The 22,221-nt window shown below is 40.5% G+C and overlaps 1 protein-coding gene across 1 annotated transcript in view; it reads right to left on the bottom strand.

Moving 5' to 3' along the window:
- LOC126188116 (nibrin) overlaps positions 1 to 22,221 on the bottom strand; it is a 163,908-nt gene that overhangs the window by 7,878 nt on the left and 133,809 nt on the right. The window contains exons 8-9 of the mRNA XM_049929588.1: positions 5,415 to 5,865; positions 487 to 642 (exon numbers count right to left, since the gene is read on the bottom strand). Of these exons, the coding sequence (XP_049785545.1) occupies positions 487 to 642; positions 5,415 to 5,865 (607 nt within the window). The remainder of the gene's footprint in view (positions 1 to 486; positions 643 to 5,414; positions 5,866 to 22,221) is intronic.

Genomic DNA, 22,221 nt, shown 5'->3' with positions numbered 1-22,221 from the left:
TTAAAGAAATCATTTAGTAATATTTTGCAGGATGTCTTGTCACACACCCCAGTAATAAAACTGCAATTTTCCCAAATGACTGTTGAATGATTAAAATCCGTTCCAACAATGACAGTATGATTGGGGGTTTCATACAGCTATCAGTATATGGACTAGGTGAAAGGTCATCTCATCTAAACATAAAAACCCCTGTGTTACCTCCAAACGCAAGTATGATCAGGCAAGGATTTGAATGCGACTCTTCTTAAATATGACTTCACTGTTTTAAAAAACTGACCTCTGAGGAAACCGCTGAGACTGATTCTTCATTCTTCCCTTCCTACTCTTTCGCAAATCTATTGGAAAATGATATGCTTTCGTTCATATATATTCCAAATCAAATTAATTGTTGTCTAATAAGTTAATAAATACATGTGAGGCTAGGTGTTGGATAAAGTGAATGGTGAGCTGTACATTAACAACTACAAGAACCACAAAAACACATACCTTTCTGAATTTTTTGAAGTTTTCAACTGTGTTATCCTCTTTAACACTGCTAACAGAGGAACATTCATTTTTTCGGATGACCAAGTCCTTCAGCAGGATAGTTGTCTTGTTCACACCAATAGTAATGTGGCCATCATCATCATCTTCTACTTTGACCTTTAAAAAAAATTTAAAAAAATGAGGAAGTAGAAACATAAACAATTTAGAAGAAAGGTGACCACTCACCAAATATCAGAGGTGATGAGTCATCAACAGGCACATAAACATGACAGAAAACTTTGCTAGTTTTTGGACGAATCCTTTCTTGAGCTCTCTCTCTCTCTCTCTCTCTCTCTCTCTCTCTCTCTCTCTCTCTCACACACACACACACACACACAGCTACTGTCATCTCAAGGCACCCAGAGACAACAATGGCCGTGTGTGTGTGTTTTTTTCAAAATCTGAACAATAACTCTGTACACTAGCTTGTAATTTCTAACAGCCTTCTTTCATTCAAATGACCTGTCTGCCACTCACCAATTCTTCTATGTGGTGAGTAGCAATTTACCACTTTCTAATTGTTGAAATTAACAACAACAACACATTCAACCAACAAATACATCACCTATTATTCAGTTTATACGCTCCCTCATACACTATAATAAAGTGAAACATTAAGATATAAAAACAGATGTTCTTTCTTTGATTGAAAAATGAAAATAATGCCCTAGCAGTTTTCAATATCTATATCTTCTACATGTTTTGAAAAGTTCAACTTAACCTTTAAAATACATTAATACAAACTATAGAGAAGGAAAAAAAAAAGATTTCAGCATTTTTATGTAAAATAACATTTTAAATACTTTTATTCTCTCCTTTTCTTGTTTCTCCACAATTGACGATTCACTTCCTCACAATGCTGTACTCCAGAATTCTCATAAATTTATTCCTCAAAGTAAGACCTATACTTGATAACAGCAGACTCTGCCCTCCTTGCCTGTGCTAGTCTGTACTTATATCCACCTTGCTCCACCCGTAATTTGTTACTTTGCCACCAAGGTAGCAGAATTCCTTCACTTCATGTCTTATGTGGACGAGAGTCATGTGCTGAAGAAAAGAAGAGTGGCTGGAAGTGACAGACAATAACCTGCATCTACTAAAGTCCACAATGTGTCCGTGGTATAACTCCTGCCAGCCAAACAGGGGGCATGAGGTCCTACAACATAACCTAAAGGTTATAATGACAGTTCTAGAAAAGTATGTTGATTATCACAATTAAAAATACAACTTAGAAATGAAATACAAAGTAATTTAGGAAAAAACGTAGATTGTTCTAAATGCAAATAAATCTTGAGGTTTAGGTTAGTGTTGTTTAACGTCCCGTCGACAACGAGGTCATTAGAGACGGAGCGCAAGCTCGGGTTAGGGAAGGATGGGGAAGGAAATTGGCCATGCCCTTTCAAAGGAACCATCCCGGCATTTGCCTGAAACGATTTAGGGAAATCACGGAAAACCTAAATCAGGATGGCTGGTGACGGGATTGAACCGCCGTCCTCCCGAATGTGAGTCCAGTGTGCTAACCAGTGCGCCACCTCGCTCGGTAAATAAATCTTGAGGTCAAGCTCTAAAAAAGTTATACAAGACCATAATTTCATATATAATATTTCTCTTGATGTAACCAATCAAGAGATTGCTTTACAGTAAATGAGAGTAAGAGCATATTTGCAATCAATACAATCAGAAAATACTAGAAAGATATTATTACAATAAAGACTTCACAGAAATGTAGTATGGAACAAACTGATGTGATTTAAATAGGCTAGTGTTGCTGCAGAAAAAAGCTGTCCAAATCTTCTGTGAGCCTAAATCTGGGAAGTGTCACCAAGATTAGTTTTTCAAATCCAGCCCCTTTACTGAAATTAATGTGAACATATTACGAAAAATTTTATTTGTCAGAACACTGCAACCAAACACAAGCTACTGACTGCAGCAGTACAATGATAAAAACAAAAGACAAATGTCACATTATTACATTCAAGACAGCAATCAATAGAAAATTCCATGGCATGCATGAATTATATTTGCAAAAGTGCTGCATAGTCCTTGCTTAACCTTTCACACACCAAACATAAAGTCTACTTTAAGAAACTACTTCACAGTAATCCTTTTTACACAAATGGCAATACTGTTTGAGAAGCCAACATCAAACATGCAGTTTTGGGACTGACAACATTGACAATCAATGAAATTCTTGGGTTCCATGCAAGATCTCAGACAAGCAGGTTCTGGAAAAAGAATGTGGGGGATGGGAAAAGACCAAGGGCCTCAACACAGATCAAAACAAAGTTGACACATGCTGGCAAACAAGGAGCAACAAGAAAAGAATTTAAAAAATTCAAATCAATAACTTGTTGAACAAATTACAAAATATCTTAAGAAGCTGTCTTATGTAATGTCAGCCAGTGAATTACTCTTATGTAATGTCAGTCAGTGAATTACAGCCAATCTAGACATTTGCTTGTTGACCTCTCTAACAGCTAAATGGCCAATGATAAATATAAAGCCGAATGCTGAATTATTCCTTCACAAAATGTTTCACCAAAAAAGATCATAGGATAAATTATAACTCCAGGAAGAATAGTAAATTACAAAATCCTACTTATTATGTTTATAAACTGTAGTAGGGAGAACATTTGATTAAATTTTTAGGTAATCTGGGAGGCATGAAATTCAGTACACACAGGTGCCAGCTCTGGCAGCAACAGTGCCTCTAACTTAGCTGTGTACTGAGCCAAAATGTGCTTTGATGAGAGATACGGGTGTATCATTCCATGCTGTTTGAACTTTATGCCAGAGTTAAACAGTTGTAGTGGCTGTATCCAATGGCATGCCATACCACCTCATATGCCAGGACTGTACGACAATGATGAATGCACCCAGTCTCCGCCGAGACTCTAAAAATGGATGTGTCTACTGTAACACTGTATGCAGACCAGGACTTGTCTGAAAAGGTGATGTGGTGCCAGTCCTGTGTTCAGTTTTTTTCACTGAGTCCACTGCAGTTGGCCTGAGCTTTCTGCTACCACGTGAAGGAAAGCTGTAAACATGGGCACTGTGCTGACAGCCCATGATGCTCCAGATGTCACCACACTGTCCATTGTTTTGACAAAAACACGCTAATTTCTGACATTAGGTATGTGACGTGAGTGTAAGATCCTGCAAGCCCTAGTAAGCAATATGTGTTCCCTTTTGGGCAGTAGTTGCATGGGGTCAGTGAAATCCAAAACAGTATTGAGCAAGACTCTCCTGTACCCATCAATTCCACATTGAAATGGCAGTCGTGGGAGCCTTATCAATGTGAACCACAATAAAATGGAACAATAGGTTTTAACATCTCCCTCAACTTGAATTCTCTTGCCAAATTTATCCTTCTTTTCAGCTCAATGTACAGCTGGAATAACAGCAGCGATAGTCTACAATCCTGTATCAATACCTTCTCAAATACAGATTCTATTTCACACTCTTTAATTGTTACAACTGCCATTTGGTTTCCGTACAAGTTGTAGATACCCTTTTAATCACTGTATTTTATCCTTGGCTATGTTCAAAATTTCATACAGTATATTCCAGCCAACACTGTCAAAAGCTTTCTATAAATATGCAAATGCTATAAACATAACTTTTCCTTTCTTCAGTCTGTCTTCTAAAACTAGTCATAGGGTCAGTATTGCCTCAGGTGTTCCTACTTTTCCCCAGAACACTAAGTGATATTTTCCAGTACAAGCTTCTACCAGATTTGTCCATTTTTCTGCCAATAATTTGTGTCAGCGTTTTGTAACTATGACTTATTAAACTGATGGTTTCACACCTGTCACGGCACATCAAATGACTACAATGGCAAATTGATGTAGAAATGAAACAGTTTCTATGAGGAGTTTTATACTTTCAAGGCTTTAGATTGGCATCACTGGGATGAGCTCAGCAAAGCTGATGGATAAAAATTGTTAATTTATAAACTCAATATAGCATTTGACAATGGCATGTCAATTTGAAGTTTCCACATTAGATGAACAATCTTTAGTGATCCACTTTTTGCTTCCTAAAGGTGGAAAAAATGGTTAAAATCTTTTACCGATTGGTTTCAAAGAATGGAGAAAGTAGTATGAAGCAGGGAAATTTTTGCAAATGATTACAACAGTTCAAAAATGGTCAAATCTCAGTGACTGACAAGCAACATCCTGCCCAGACAATTGGAGTGGCAACTCCTTCGCAGTGGCAATATTATCTGTGAAGAGTGATGTGTTACAGTTAAACATATAGCAAAAACAGTTGCAGTAAGCATTGGCACAGATCATAACATTACCAGTAACAAAGTCAAGTAGAGCAAAAGAAGTGCAATGTAGGTCCTGAGAGGTTTAATGCAACACCACAAGGAAAGAAGACTTAAAATGCATACAGAGTTGCAAGAACACTATGAAAAAGAGGTGTGGATTTTCCAAACAAAGTTTTAACTTGTGATGAAATTTAGTTTCATTCAGGGAGACATTACATGGAAAAATGTTCAGAAACAATAAGGAGGTCAAAGAATTTATGGAAAAGTGGCCCAAACAACAAAGACCAGTTCATAGTTGGGACAGGCATATTAATAATTGTGGGGATTATGATAAGAAGTAATAAAAGTGTCATTTTGCAAAAATGCACAGTTTTTTTCCCTACATCCATTTGTCTCTTTAAGTGTTGAATGTCCCTCACCAAGCCAGAGGGTAGTTTGCCTCTCTCTCGTGTCTTAAATATCAGGTAGAATACTGGCTCTCCCAAAAATCTCAAGCTGCTCTAAGCTACTTAAGACATTTTATAATATAACAGTATCAAAGAAGAAAGAGCTGCACCTATAATTCTAAGCAAGCATTGCAAAAAGACAGTTGTGTATTTCAGATTAGTTAGCATACCTCAACTTTTGGGCATATTGATATGAACTCCTCTTGTGTATCCGATTTTTTTTCATCAGGACATTCCTTGGAGGGTCCTGGTTCCATTACTGAATCTAAATGACTTTTCTTTTTAGGTGTATTGTAAGAAGAATTGTTATCTGGCATTTTTCTTTTTCCTGTCTTCGTTTTCACTGTTGGCTCATTGGCTTCTAATCCTCTTGCGAGATCTTCAGAAAACGCAAATAAATCTTCTTCATTTCTTTTTTCCTCTTTACCACAAGCAAATGCAAATAAATCATCCTCTTTCCTCTTTTCCTCCTTATCAGAGGCAAATGCAAATAAATCTTCCTCTTTTCTCTTATCCTCTTTATCACAAGCGAATGCAAACAGGTCTTCAGCATCATGGCCTTCATGGACGCTTATACGTTGTCTTTTTGCTTTAGATGGAGCAAGTTCTTCATCAGATCGTCTTATAAAAGGAAAAAAATATCAGTTTCTCGTGTACACAAATGTTAATTTACACTATATACTTAAACCTTAATACACAAGTGTAAACAAAATTGATGTAATTAATTTCTAATGCTCAATATTGCCTATTAGTTTCAATATGGTCTAAATGTATGGTATATTGTAGCACTAGTATATTTCAAATAATAAAAATTAAATTTCATGTTGTGTCAAGGGTGTCAGGTGTTGCCAACCAATTATTAGTTCATTGTTTGCGTAAAGTGTAGTTTGGTCATCACTATGCATGGATATGTAATTGGCAGACCTGTTTTCTTGGCCATTAATGTCAGCATTTCTAACGAGAGCCACTATTCATTCAAGTAACTCCTTGTTTGCCCTCATGAGTCTGTGCGCAACCCATTCCATTTATTAAACCAAAGTAACACCCCACCCCCTATTAACCATGGACCTTGCCGTTGGCAGGGAGGCTTGCGTGCCTCAGCTATACAGATAGCCGTACCATAGGTGCAACCACAATGGAGGGGTATCTGTTGAGAGGCCAGACAAACATGTGGTTCCTGAAGAGAGTCAGCAGCCTTTTTAGTAGTTGCAGGGCACTAGTCTGGATGATTGACTGATCTGACCTTGTAACACTAACCAAAACGGCCTTGCTGTGCTGGTACTGCGAACGGTTGAAAGCAAGGGGAAACTACAGCTGTAATTTTTTCCCGAGGGAATGCAGCTTTACTGTATGGTTAAATGATGATGGCGTCGTCTTGGGTAAAATATTCAGGAGGTAAAAATAGTCCCCCATTTGGATCTCCAGGTGGGGACTACTCAGGAGGACATTGTTATCAGGAAAAAGAAAACTGGCGTTCTACGGGTTGTAGCGTGGAATGTTAGATCCTTTAATAGGGCAGGCAGGTTAGAAAATTTAAAAAGGGAAATGGATATGTTAAAGGTAGATACAGTGGGAATTAGTGAAGTTCAGTGGCAGGAGGAACAAGACTTCTGGTCAGGTGACTACAGTGTCCCAAATACAAAATCAAATAGGGGTAAAGCAGGAGTAGGTTTAATAATGAATAAAAAATAGGAATGTGGGTATGCTACTAGAAACAGCACAGTGAACTCATTATTGTGGCCAAGATAGATACGAAGCCCACGCCTACTACAGTAGTACAAGTTTATATGCCAACTAGCTCTGCAGATGACGAAGAGAATGATGAAATGTATGATGAGATAAAAGAAATTATTCAGATAGTGAAGGGAGATGAAAATTCAATAGTCATGGGTGACTGGAATTTGATAGTAGGAAAAGGAAGAGAAGGAAATGTAGTAGGTGAATATGGAATGGGGGTAAGGAATGAAAGAGGAAGCTGCCTGGTAGAATTTTGCACAGAGCATAACTTTATTACAGCTAACACTTGGTTCAAGAATCATGAAAGAAAGTTGTATACATGGAAGGAGCCTGGAGATACTGGAAGGTTTCAGATAGATTATTCAATGGTAAGACAGAGATTTAGGAACCAGGTTTTAAATTGTAAGACATTTACAGGGGCAGATGTGGACTCTGACCACAATCTATTGGTTATGATCTGTAGATTAAAATGGAAGAAACTGCAAAATGGTAGGAATTTAAGGAGATGGGACCTGGATAAACTGGCAGAACCAGAGGTTGTAGAGAGTTTCAGGGAGAGCATTAGGGAACAATTGACAAGAATGGGGGGAAGAAATACAGTAGAAGAAGAATGGGTAGCTATGAGAGATGAAATAGTGAAGGCAGCAGAGGATCAAGTAGGTAAAAAGACGAGGGCTAGTAAAAATCTATGGGTAACACAAGATATTGAATTAAATTGATGAAAGGAGAAAATAGAAAAATGCAGTAAATGAAGCAGCCAAAAAGGAATACAAACGTCTTAAAAATGTGATCGACAGGAAGTGCAAAATGGTTAAGCAGGGATGGCTACAGGAGGAATGTAAGGATGTAGAGGCCTATATCACTAGGAGTAAGATAGATACTGTCTACGGGAAAATTAGAGAGACCTTTGGAGAAAAGAGAGCCACTTGTATGAATATCAATAGCTCAGATGGAAAACCAGTTCTAAGGAAAGAAGGGAAATACCCTCAGACTTCAAGAAGAATATAATAATTCCAATCCCACAGGAACTATCAGTTTAATAAGCCACGGCTGCAAAATACTAACACGAATTCTTTACAGATGAATGGAAAAACTGGTAGAAGCTGACCTTGGGGAAGATCAGTTTGGATTCCATACAAATGTTGGAACACGTGAGGCAATACTGACCCTACGACTTATCTTAGAAAATAGATTATGGAATGCTAAACCTATATTTCTAGCATTTGTAGACTTAGAGAAAGCTTTTGACAATGTTGACTGAAATACTCTCTTTCAAATTCTGAAGGAGACAGGGGTAAAATACAGGGAGCGAAAGGCTATTTACAATTTGTACAGAAACCAGATGGCAGTTAAAGAGTTGGGGGGCATGAAATGGAAGCAGTAGTTGGGAATGGAGTGAGACAGGGTTGTAGCCTATCCCTGATGTTATTCAATCTGTATATTGAGCAAGCAGTAAAGGAAACAAAAGAAAAATTTGGAGTAGGATTTAAAATCCACGGAAAATTAATAAAAACATTGAGGTTCGCTGATGACATTGTAATTCTGTCAGAGACAGCAAAGGACCTGGAACAGCAGCTGCACGGAATGGACAGTGTCTTGAAAGGAGGATATGAGATGAACATCAACAAAAGCAAAACGAGGATAATGGAATGTAGTTGAATTAAATCAGGTGATACTGAGGGAATTAGATTAGGAAATGAGACACTTAAAGTAGTAAAAGAGTTTTGATATTTGGGGAGCAAAATGACTGATGATGGTCGAAGTAGAGAGGATATAAAATGTAGACTGGCAATGGCAAGGAAAGTGTTTCTGAAGAAGAGAAATTTGTTAACATCGAGTATAGATTTAAGTGTCAGGAAGTCATTTCTGAAAGTATTTGTATGGAGTGTAGCCATGCATGGAAGTGAAACGTGGACGATAAATAGTTTACACAAGAAGAATGCTAAAGATTAGATGGGTAGATCACATAACTAATGAGGAGGTATTGAACAGAATTGGGGAGAAGAGAAATTTGTGGCACAACGTGACTAGAAGAAGGGATCAGTTGGTAGGACATATTCTGAGGCATCAAGGGATCACCAATTTAGTATTGGAGGTCAACATGGAGGGTAAAAATCATACAGGGAGACCAAGAGATGAATACACTAAACAAATTCAGAAGGATGTAGTTTGCAGTAGGTACTGGGAGATGAAGAAGCTTTCACAGGATAGAGTAGCACAGAGAGCTGCATCAAACCATTCTCTGGACTGAAGACCACAACAACAAAAAACCAAAGTAAAAATTGTTGTCAGTGTTGGGAACTGAATTTACTCAGCAGTCAGGCGAACTGACCACTCAGCTATAAAGGCAGACATTTCAAATAATGCTTTGTTTAAATGGAAGTTTAGTTTGACTTGATTTCATCACTCTCATACACAAAACATTTTGACCACATGCTTAATAGCTTGTTTGTCCATCTTTGGAGTGAAATACATACCTGATTCTGCATACCAGGGATCCAACAGTTTGTTGGTAGGTTTATGGAGGTATGTGGCATTAGATGTCTACACACAGGTCATGTGGTTCACAGAAATAATACGCTGCTGATTTGTGTACATGGTGATGGTACCCAATAGTGACCCAGATGGGCTCCATAGGATTTACATCAGGCAAATCTGGTCACCGAGATATAAACATGAGTTTGCTATAATGCTCTTCAAACCACTGTAGCACAGTTCTGGCTCTGAGACACGGCAAATTATACTGCTGAAAGATGACATTGCCGTTGGGCATGACATTACACATGAAGGGATGCAGATGATTCGCATCTGTCAGTCTGTCTTCAATTACTATCACAGGTCTCTCGTAAGCGCAGGAGAATGTCTCCCATAGCATAATACTGCTCCACTCACCAGCCTTTCCCCACATTTTGAGCTGATATTCACCTCAAGGATGCCATCTGTGGAGATCCACCTAGCATAGCAAAAATGATTCATCTGATCAATGGTTGAATCCCAATGGTCCCATTCCCACTGAAATCATAAGTGATGATGTCATTGGTCAACAGGTGAACAGGTATGGATGGTCTGCTGCAGAGCTCCATGTTTGACAATGTATGATGAACGGTGAGCTCCAAAACACTTGTGTGTGCACCAGCATTGTGCTCTTTAGGCAGAGATGCCACAGACCACCATCTATCCTATTTTACAGCGCAGACAAGTCTCCAAACCCCACATACTATGGAGAGTCATGGATGTCCAGCGATTTAGTGGCTAGTAGTCGTTTTATTGTCCTTAAACCTCTTTCCATAAATGCTCATGACAGTAGCAACAGCTTTGCTGTTTTCAAGATACTCATTCACAGACTCAGTCCTTTGTAAAAGTCACTTATCTCAATGGATTTTACCATTTGCAGCGAATACCTTCACTAGATTGAACTGCCATCCGTGTCTGCTCTGCTTACATACTTTTGTTACTGCATCACATGCCTGCAATGCCACCAGATGGCATCCAAAATCGCAGTGGACAGTGGTCATAATGTTTTGGCTGGTCAGTGTAATACTCAAATATCTGGCTTACTGTGGCCCTGTCCACTGATTCACAGCATGAGTACTTGATTTCTAACGGGAAACAGCTGTAACCTCAATTGAACTTACATTTCTTTTTAGGACATGCACTGGGTCCTTTTCTCAGAGGTCAGATAGTTCATTCTTTTACTTAATCACATTCACAAATAGTTTGCACATGTTATCATCTCTCTCTCTCTCTCTCTCTCTCTCTCTCTCTCGACCCCTAAGGCATAGTGAGATCAACACAATAGTGAAGAGAAATCATGATCAACTGCAGAACTGTTGTGCTGCTGACTTTAAGGGCAGTTGTGTAGCACTGATTATGGTTGTGCTTGCAGTGGTAGCACCAGTGCCTGCAGATGTAGCTGCACCATCCAGCATTTGTCATCAAGTCTGTATCTCCCAGTGGGCCTTCAAACTTGCCGGTTTTGAGTATCAGATCCCTCCCCCCTCAAATGGGTATCTAGGGCCAGAAGTGCCCCACACAATTCTTGGGGAGGCGAACTGGTGATGCGCGCAGAGTCCCAGTGCTGAAGCCCGCCATCTGGGAGGAAGAAGTGGGACATGTGGTAATGTGCCGGGGTGTGGTGGCATTGGAAATGATGGTGTGGGCAACGATTGCTGAGAAGGCGGAGGTCGCACTGAGACTTACACTTTCATGTCTATGTCCATGGGAATTGCCGCTAGTACACTGGAATGCAAGTTGTACTCCTGTGGTTGTGGGAGTGGCAAGGGTGGGCAGTCCAGGTCTGACTGAGCTGGCGGTGGTGATGCAGTTGGTAGGTGCAGTCAGAGCTGGTTGGTATGCTGAGACATCAAATCCCTTGGACGTCAACTGTCATAAGCCGCCGTCTTTGAGTGGCAACCACTTTGGCTGGCATCCAAAAGAGTTTTGTCCAATATGAGTGTGCCCACACAGCTGAGCACGACAGAAATCACTTGGTGTGCCAGTTCTGCAGTTCTGTAGGCTGTGGGGCCAGAACGTGGAAGAGAGTATATGGCTGCCGCCCATGGACGAACTCCACCGGGCTATGATCATGGACAGGGGTGGTCCTGTAGATGCTCAGAAAAAATGTGAGCTCAGCTGTGGTGGTGGAACAACCAACTGCTTTAAACATCTGTTGTTTAAATGTGCACATAATATGCTTCACATTGTCATTGGAGGGTAGGTGAAACAGTGGAAGAAACAGGTGCTTGATGCCATTGGAGGTGCAGAACTGTTCAAAAGCTGTCAACATAAATTAGGGCCCATTGACCAACATGACGGTGTGGGGAAGCCCTTTGATGGCTAGAATCTGGATGAATGCATCGAGAGTGACATAAGTTGTGGTGGGCACCATGCTAACTATATAGGATTAGTTAGAATAAGTGTCCACGACAATGAGCCACAAAGAGCCGAGAGAGAGGCCAGCAAATTCCAGATGAATATGGTCCCAGGCACGGTAGGGGAGGGTGGGGGGCCAGGCAGCAGAAGACTGGGGTGGAGTAGCCTGGTGTCAGGCACAAACAGAGAGAACTGCACACCACGACGTCTAAAACTTTTTTCAGTCAGGGTGAGTAGGCAATTTGCCGTGTAAGGGCTTTCATCCATGACATACCCAAAGGCTGACAATGGATGGATGCAAAACATGAGAGTGTAGGGTTGGCAATATGACAACATGGTGATTATTTGCCTCTGCATTAAGTAGGAGAACACTGGAGATGAGTGAAAAACAGAGGAAGAGCAAGCCCAGCCGCAGAGCTCAGGATCAGCGGACTTTTAAAAATAAGTGGGCCACCCATGGAGCACCCAGTGCATGATGTGCTGTGAGATAGGGTAGGGGCATGTGTCTGCAGCAATATAAGTAGCTGCAATAGAAAACCTGTCCTAAGCATGCTGCCATTTCACAATGATGTGGAAACTGGAGATTTCCTGTTAGTCAAATGCTGGGTTGAGTCCTGAGGGTAGACAAGACAGAGTGTCTGCATTTGCTTGTTGTGCTGTGGGCTTGCATTTAATGGTATATTTGTAGGAAAGAAGCAACCAATGCTGGATCTGTTGGGGCATCTGCTCTGGAAGCCGAGAGCATGGCTCAGATATTACTGCCAGCAGTTTTTGGTCTGTAATGAGCAAAAACTTTGTCCCGAATGGGTAAACACAGAACTTCTTAAGGGGAAAGATAAGTGTCAAACTTTTTTTCTTTAAACGAAGATTCGTTCTTTCGAGCATCAGAGATGCATCAGCAGCCAAAACCAGGGGACATGATGGAGAAAAGGGCACAAGACAGGGCAGCAGGTGCAGCACATATTTCAGCCATGTGAAAGCATGCTGACAGTCAGTCGTCCATCTGTGCTTAACCCTCCTCTTCTGCAAGTGGTTGAGTGGATGCAGAATGTGAGCCACCTGTGGGAGAAACTTACAATAAATATGCCCCTTTCCCAAAAAGGCCTGCAGCTCCTGTAAATTTTGGGGGCTGGGCAAAGAGTTAATAGCACAAACATTGCAGTCAGTGGGATGGATCCTGTCTTTGTTGAGCAGCTGTCTGAGGTGTTCCAATAGCTCCCGAAAAAACTGGCATTTGTGCAAGCGGCACTTGATTGATGGGTTGGTTGATTGGGGAAGGAAGCAAACAATGAGGTCACTGGTTCCATTAGATTAAGGGAAGGATAGGAATGGAAGTTGGCCATGCCCTTTGAAAGGAACCATCATGATATTTGCCTAAAGTAATTTAGGGAAATCACGGAAAACCTAAATCAGGATGGCCGGATGTAAGTTTGAACCATTACCCTCTCAAATGCGAGTCCAGTGTGCTGACTATTGCACTACCTTGCTCGGTCAAGCGGCACTTGAACCCAGCATCATGCAACATAGTAAAGAAGGTACAAAGGTTATGCAGGTGGTCCTGACATGCAGCACCCATCACAATTAAGTCATAGAGATAGTTGGTAGAAGTAGGGATGGACATAGTCAACTGTTCTAGGTATCTCTGGATGATTGCCGGAGCAGAAGAGATCTGAAAGGGCAAACACTTGTAGGCCAAAGGGAATGTTGTTGACTATAATGCAATGTGGTTCCTCGTCCATTGTGATCAGGAAATATGTATCAGCAAGGTCGTTGTGAGGAGGTCCTCCAGATGTGGAATGGCATAGGTTTCCACTTGCACCTCCGCATAGCCAGAGAGACTGACTGGATTTCTTGACCAACACAAGGGGTGTGGCACAAGCACTGGTTTTAACAAGTTCAATCACTACAGGTTTGAGGAAGTGATTGAGTTCTTGCTTAACGGCCATCCACAAGGAGATGGAAACAGGATGTGACAGCAGAAATGGGACACTGGATGTTAGGAGATATGAACCTAGAATTCTACAGTGCACACCAAGCTAGGTGCGAATAGAGGCATGGAGCCAGCAAAGAGGTCATCGAGCTCCTGGAAGGTAACAATGTTTGAGACAACCTGAACCTCATCAGTGATGGAGAAACCAAACAGTGAAAGGCATCCAGACTGAAAATGTAGCCAGCCAATAGACTACTGACAACAAACAGAGTTATAGCTGTGTGACCTTTTTGTATGCAGTGTGGACTGTGTGTTGATACCAGAGAGGAACTGAACTGTCACCATATGCAACCAATGTATGGGAGGGTGGGACCAAGACATGGGAACCCAGATGAGTATACATGTGGAGGTTAATCACAGAAATGATAGCTCCTTTGTCCACCTGAAAACAGACATCCTGGTTCACAATTATGAGGGGGATTAACAACTAAGTAGCAGAAGAATTGCCCCGAGGAACAACTCCCTTAAGTTTGTGCACTGTCCCTTGACGCATGTGGGGAGTGGAATCCCAGTGTCCTGATGGTTTCTGACAATACCAATCTTTTTCCACAGTGGATGCAGTGCATCCAGCAATCCGGACAGTCTGCATGGGGTAAGCTGGGAAGCAGTCACGACACGAGGGAAGATCTCACTGCTGACATTGATGTGGTGTGATGGGCTGTTCAGAGGCTGTGTATGTGTCTGAAACTGATGAATCATGATGCTGCTGTTGAGAAAATGACTTACAAGAATGCTACCCCCGAGATGGCGACTCAACTGTTGCCACTTGGAGTCGAGCCATGAGGCTTTAATTTGCTGCCTATGTGACCTTAAAAGAGTGTGTAACTTCCAAAATATAATCCTAGGAAAGGCTGTCCCATTTGAGAGCTGCCGGATTAAGAGCCAATGGGACCACTACGTCTTGAATCAAGGAATCTGCACATAAAGTTCTGCAAGTCAGCAAGTGAAGTAGCAATGGGGCTCAATCCTTGCAAATCTGTTCCCCACAAGCGGTATGACTATCCAGTTTACTTGTGGCATAGATGAGACTCGAGGCACAATGTGACCAGGTGGAATCATTGCAATTAATAATTTGAAACAAGAAACACATTTCCTCGAAAGTGAGTGTGACAGGATTTAACAGTGGAGCCAACTTCCTTAGTATGAAAAATGCCTCTGGAAAAGCCCAAGGAAGAAAAAGCAACCACTGGAGAGAATCATCAGAAACTGAAAAGGAAGGAAAGTAATGTTTCAGCCACTGAAAATGTGTCTCCCAATACTCTTTGGCATCATTAAATGATGAAAACACGGGTGTGCAGCTCTCTGCCTGAGAAGCAACTATCGCTTATATTGAGCTGTGAACCCTGAACCTGCAGTCGATCCTACAAAAGCCCAATTTTCTGATGAAGGAATTCAGCAAGCTGCAGCAGTTGTTGTTGCTGTTGTTGAAACTGTTATTGGAACTGCTGTTACAGTTGCTGCTGCTGTTCCATGAGTTGCACAAGTCTGGTGTCCATGGGACACTGCTGACTTTTTACTTCATCACCAGTTATAGTGACTAGAATATGACAAGACTGGGAACAATTCAGGAACCACTAGAAACCAGCTGACCAGCTGAGGGCATCAAAGCAAGTCGCCTGAGGGTAAACAGGTGGAAAACAACTAGAGAAAGACAAACAAATGGCAGAATAACAAGTCCACAAGATCGAAAGTCTAAGATGTAGCAAATTCAGAACCAAGACAATGACATGCAGCGAGCAGTGAGATCAATTCAATAGCAGAGAGAAATCTCAACTGACTTCCGTGGAGCTTGCTGCACTGCTGGCTTTAAAGAGCAGCTGCGGGCAATGATGAGCCAGCAACATGGGCGTATCCTCATGGTGGCACTTGCAGCAGTGACACCCCAGCAGATGTAGGAGCATTATCTAGCATCTGTCATTGTATTCCATGCCTTCCAATGGGCCTTCTAGATATCCTCAGTCAGTGCTATATGACAGAAAGTCTTTGTTAAAGTCTCCACAAGCAGCAACACTCCTTTTAAGTCAGCATTATCCAATTAGAATATGGTAATGGGAAGTTCTTGGTGGAATATAAATAATGGAAGAATTGAAGTATAGTTGCAGTGTTCAGTGCTCAAGAGACACACAAAGTCATACCTCTCATTCGGTGACTACCCCCATGAACCAGCTTCAAAAGAGCACTCTGCTCATTATGCAGTACCAGCCTCATATTAAACAGTTTAATCATGTCCTTTTCCAGGGCTTCAAGTATGTATCATGGTGTGTGAAAACAAGGACAGGGTTGCTACAAATTTCCCCAAGTGAAATTCCCTGATATTTCCCTGATTTCCAGACAAGTTTTCAGATTTTTCCCTTTTTGAGATCTCATGGGTAAGTTAAGACGTACATTGACAATCTGTCTTTGCAGCTACAGTACAAGAAACAATAGTGCAAATGAGGAAATATCTAAAAAAACTTGCAAGCAGATGCGAGCAAAAATCAGTACTAACATTAACATCTTTTGTAATGAACTGTTTTTAGATGGAGAAAGCATGCCAAATGGTATAAGTGTTTCATCAAGACCACTGATGTTATTTTATTTCAATAAAATGAAACACATTTGGTGTCAAAAATAGGCATTTCCTTGGAGTCGCAAGACAGATTTAAAATATAAGACTGCAGCGATCAATCCATGCAACAGATAACTTGTTCAAATACTCTGAGAATAATAATACAGGGTGTATACGTGGACAAGGAAAAAAAAGATCCTGGATTTTTCCCGGATCTCCCGGTTATAAATACATTTTCTCCTGGGTGAAAATACACTTTTTCCGTATTAAGTGACAGTATACTTTCTCTCGGAATGGTAAAACTTATCCTTTGAATGGACATGGTTTTATACAGCAGCTTAAAATTTCCCGGCCCTTTAGAAAACGAAACTTAGGGGGAAAAAACACATTTTGGAAAGATCTTTGATGTGCAGCAACATGTACGCTGCATATTTTCGTGTTACTAAAGTATAAATTCAAATTCCACCAACAGGAAAAGTTAATGGTTTAAATTAATATTCATAGTGTTGCTGTAAGAAAAGAAAAGCTTTCGCATATAATATTTATCTCGAAGATTAATAAGCTACAAGAGAAGCTAAGCGTTCACATATAACGTTGATCTGTTTAGCGCATGTTACACTTTAAGAGACATCACACAAATTCACGAGTAAAATTTTTAATACCGACTTAAATCTCTGATCTTCTGGGCTCAAAGTTCTTCTAAATGGCTTGTCATCAATGAGTTGATTTTTAAAAGAGAGCAAACGTTCTGTGATTTACGAAATTCATTGTACATTCTCGCACAAAGTTCATCTTGCGTAAAAGGTAAATTTACTTTGAAAATAACGCTTTTTGAACAACAATTCGCAATATTTTCCCGCGACCTGTTAGAAATAGATTCATTTCAGCAGTTGCCAGAGAGCCCCAGATAAGAAGCGTCACCGCGCTTGCGCAGATACCCTTACAGTGCACATTCGTATGTCCAGATTCCCAATGATGTAGGCCTCGGCCTGACAGGAAGCTTTTCAGTGCGGTTTTCGTGACGTAAATTTTCTTGGAGTGCCAGTACTGTATTATCTCATGTTTGTTTCTTTATTATGGCATAATGCCATATGTGCTAGAAGATGAAAACGTGCACTTGAAATGCAGTGAACAGTTGAAACTAACCACTTCGTTTAAAATATATTGGCTGCCTCAGCAGGAAAGTTTAATAAAAGCCAAATTTCTTTAGCAAACCGACAAAAATAACTTTATTGTTCTGCAAGGCGATTAATGCTTAACTGTCAGAAAGGTGGAAATAAAATAAAATCTAAAACTAGTAACATATTTTGGCCTTCCGTAACTAAAGTGTGCAGTGCAGTGCCACGCCTCTTCAAACAACATTCTTATACCGCACGTCACTGTATGTCACTCTGTGGAACTCAAGAGTGTATATTTTGTAATGGATGCAATCAAACTATTTCAGGACAGTGGAAATTAAACACCCTGCCTTCTTTTTATATATATATATATAAAAAAAAAACCTCGCAATTAGTACTGGGTATGATTATTTGTAACCAGGAGAACAAGAACTCTTCAGAAAATCTGGACTCTTTATTGCCTATTAACTAATAACTTGCTCTTCTGTGTGACAAAATTAAAGATAGGATACGTAAAACCAGTAAAGACAAGAAACAGGCAAGACAGTACACATCCTTAGGTCCTAGCGACTTTTCTCTCTAATCTTGCTACAGATTTACATGGCGTGCTTTCCTTTCAGCGAAAGAACTATCACCTTATAAAGTTCGTCAGACGTTTCGCTACATGAAAAATAGAAATGTCATTGTCTAATACCGAAAAAGCTGTTAATACAAATAGTACCCAAGACTGGTGTGGTTTCTCGATCTGATTACGTCTATTTTGTCACTGTGTGCTGGATAAAACAGAAGAGGACTTGCATTGCATCAACTGCAACTCACACCAAATACGCGAGACTGTTTTGGCAATGATGATAATTTTAATAATACGACAGAATATAATTCACTTAGCACCAAAATGAAATACCTATTTTGCCTACCGCAAGCAAAAGGCTTTACGTTAGGGAATAGTTTCACATTTCATTCATACTCTCCAGTTACTCATGCACGAGACCGAAAAGCAGTAGTAACAAATTTTTGTATAAATTTGGAATCGTCATATTCTTCCATAATTTGTGAGATTCCTCGTTTCTTCTTCTTCCTCGTTCTAACAAAGTCTTGTCACCACTAATTCCGTAACTATTTCTACCACTGTCAAAACTCATTCTCTGGTTAACTTCATTAACCCTGCCACAATCACCAGTTTAGTTATCTAGCGATTATTCTCCAGTTAGGCGTTATTACGTGTTCGTACAATGGGGTTTCCGCGCTACTCAGAATGGAACTTTAGCGGCTGCTAGCCGGGGATTACAACTGGCCCTGTCTAGTGTAGCGATCTGGTCAAATATTTTCTGTGAAAATTTCACTTTCTTGGATACACCGAGAAGATAATACATAATATTTCTCACCTGTTATTCCTGGTAGTCGTTTATTTCCATTCCGGTAGTCTGAATCTACGGATCGGAGCGTGGAATGTCAGATCCCTTAATCGGGCAGGTAGGTTAGAAAATTTAAAAAGGGAAATGGATAGGTTAAAGTTAGATATAGTGGGAATTAGTGAAGTTCGGTGGCAGGAGGAACAAGACTTCTGGTCAGGTGACTACAGAGTTATAAACACAAAGTCAAATAGGGGTAATGCAGGAGTAGCTTTAATAATGAATAGGAAAATAGGAATGCGGGTAAGCTACTACAAACAGCATAGTGAACGCATTATTGTGGCCAAGATAGATACGAAGCCCACACCTACTACAGTAGTACAAGTTTATATGCCAACTAGCTCTGCAGATGATGAAGAAATTGAAGAAATGTATGATGAAATAAAAGAAATTATTCAGATAGTGAAGGGTGACGAAAATTTAATAGTCATGGGTGACTGGAATTCGAGTGTAGGAAAAGGGAGAGAAGAAAACGTAGTAGGTGAATATGGACTGGGGCTAAGAAATGAAAGAGGAAGCCGCCTGGTAGAATTTTGCACAGAGCACAACTTAATCATAGCTAACACTTGGTTTAAGAATCATGATAGAAGGTTGTATACATGGAAGAACCCTGGAGATACTAAAAGGTATCAGATAGATTATATAATGGTAAGACAGAGATTTGGGAACCAGGTTTTAAATTGTAAGACATTTCCAGGGGCAGATGTGGACTCTGACCACAATCTATTGGTTATGACCTGTAGATTAAAACTGAAGAAACTGCAAAAAGGTGGGAATTTAAGGAGATGGGACCCGGATAAACTGAAAGAACCAGAGGTTGTAGAGAGTTTCAGGGAGAGCATAAGGGAACAATTGACAGGAATGGGGGAAAGAAATACAGTAGAAGAAGAAGAATGGGTAGCTCCGAGGGACGAAGTAGTGAAGGCAGCAGAGGATCAAGTAGGTAAAAAGACGAGGGCTAGTAGAAATCCTTGGGTAACAGAAGAAATATTGAATTTAATTTATGAAAGGAGAAAATATAAAAATGCAGTAAATGAAGCAGGCAAAAAGGAATACAAACGTCTCAAAAATGAGACAGACAGGAAGTGCAAAATGGCTAAGCAGGGATGGCTAGAGGACAAATGTAAGGATGTAGAGGCTTATCTCACTAGGGGTAAGATAGATACTGCCTACAGGAAAATTAAAGAGACCTTTGGAGATAAGAGAACCACTTGTCTGAACATCAACAGCTCAGATGGAAACCCAGTTCTAAGCAAAGAAGGGAAAGCAGAAAGGTGGAAGGAGTATATAGAGGGTCTATACAAGTGCGATGTACCTGAGGACAATATTATGGAAATGGAAGAGGATGTAGATGAAGATGAAATAAGAGATATGATACTGCGTGAAGAGTTTGACAGAGCACTGAAAGACCTGAGTCTAAACAAGGCCCCCGGAGTAGACAACATTCCACTGGAACTACTGACGGCCTTGGGAGAGCCAGTCCTGACTAAACTCTACCATCTGGTGAGCAAGATGTATGAAACAGGCGAAATACCCTCAGACTTCAAGAAGAATATAATAATTCCAATCCCAAAGAAAGCAGGTGTTGACAGATGTGAAAATTACTGAACAATCAGTTTAATAAGCCACAGCTGCAAAATACTAACACGAATTCTTTACAGACGAATGGAAAAACTAGTAGAAGCCGACCTCGGGGAAGATCAGTTTGGATTCCGTAGAAATACTGGAACACGTGAGGCAATACGACTTATCTTAGAAGAAAGATTAAGGAAAGGCAAACCTACGGTTCTAGCATTTGTAGACTTAGGGAAAGCTTTTGACAATGTTGACTGGAATACTCTCTTTCAAATTCTAAAGGTGGCAGGGGTAAAATACAGGGAGCGAAAGGCTATTTACAATTTGTACAGAAACCAGATGGCAGTTATAAGAGTCGAGGGACATGAAAGGGAAGCAGTGGTTGGGAAGGGAGTAAGACAGGGCTGTAGCCTCTCCCCGATGTTATTCAATCTGTATATTGAGCAAGCAATAAAGGAAACAAAAGAAAAATTCGGTGTAGGTATTAAAATCCATGGAGAAGAAATAAAAACCTTGAGGTTTGCTGATGACATTGTAATTCTGTCAGAGACAGCAAAGGACTTGGAAGAGCAGTTGAACGGAATGGATGGTGTCTTGAAGGGAGGATATAAGATGAACATCAACAAAAGCAAAATGAGGATAATGGAATGTAGTCGAATTAAGTCGGGTGATGTTGAGGGTATTAGATTAGGAAATGAGACACTTAAAGTAGTAAAGGAGTTTTGCAATTTGGGGAGTAAAATAACTGATGATGGTCGAAGTAGAGAGGATATAAAATGTAGACTAATGGCAAGGAAAGCGTTTCTGAAGAAGAGAAATTTGTTAACATCGAGTATAGATTTAAGTGTCAGGAAGTCATTTCTGAAAGTATTTGTATGGAGTGTAGCCATGTATGGGAGTGAAACATGGACGGTAAATAGTTTGGACAAGAAGAGAATAGAAGCTTTCGAAATGTGGTGCTACAGAAGAATGCTGAAGATTAGATGGGTAGATCACATAACTAATGAGGAAGTATTGAATAGGACTGGGGAGAAGAGAAGTTTGTGGCACAACTTGACCAGAAGAAGGGATCGGTTGGTAGGACATGTTCTGAGGCATCAAGGGATCACCAATTTAGTATTGGAGGGCAGTGTGGAGGGTAAAAATCGTAGGGGGAGACCAAGAGATGAATATACTAGGCAGATTCAGAAGGATGTAGGTTGCAGTAGGTACTGGGAGATGAAGAATCTTGCACAGGATAGAGTAGCATGGAGAGCTGCATCAAACCAGTCTGGGGACTGAAGACCACAACAACAACAACAACAGTCTGAACCTGTGGATTTCGCTAGTAATTATAACAATGCTGAGCATTCGCAAACCGAATTAGCCACATAAACAAGCAGCAGTTGGCATTCACCGGTTCGGCTTTATTCCGTTCAGCTCGCATAGCCCCGTCCCGTATTGTCTGCAGGAAAGTTTATTTCTAGATGTGACGAGGATTCCCCTGACAGAGACATCACGTAAACTATAAACGCATTCAAAAATCAACTTATAATTCATTCAGAAATCAACTTAAAATGTGTTCAATAACCAGCAGGGGTGCATTTAAAAATCATATGAGTAATTGATAGACCGATGTGCGCTGGATTAGTTGCTTAGCGAAACAAGGTTTTTTCCTCGAGAATATGAATACGTCCCCTGCCTGCGAAATTGCCACCCGGTTCAGATACCCAGATTTGCCTCCAC

Source organism: Schistocerca cancellata, chromosome 5 (genome assembly GCF_023864275.1).
Source record: "Schistocerca cancellata isolate TAMUIC-IGC-003103 chromosome 5, iqSchCanc2.1, whole genome shotgun sequence".
NCBI lineage: Eukaryota > Metazoa > Arthropoda > Insecta > Orthoptera > Acrididae > Schistocerca > Schistocerca cancellata.
Note: the sequence above shows the minus strand (reverse complement) of the source record. Positions and strands in the feature narration are given on the sequence as shown.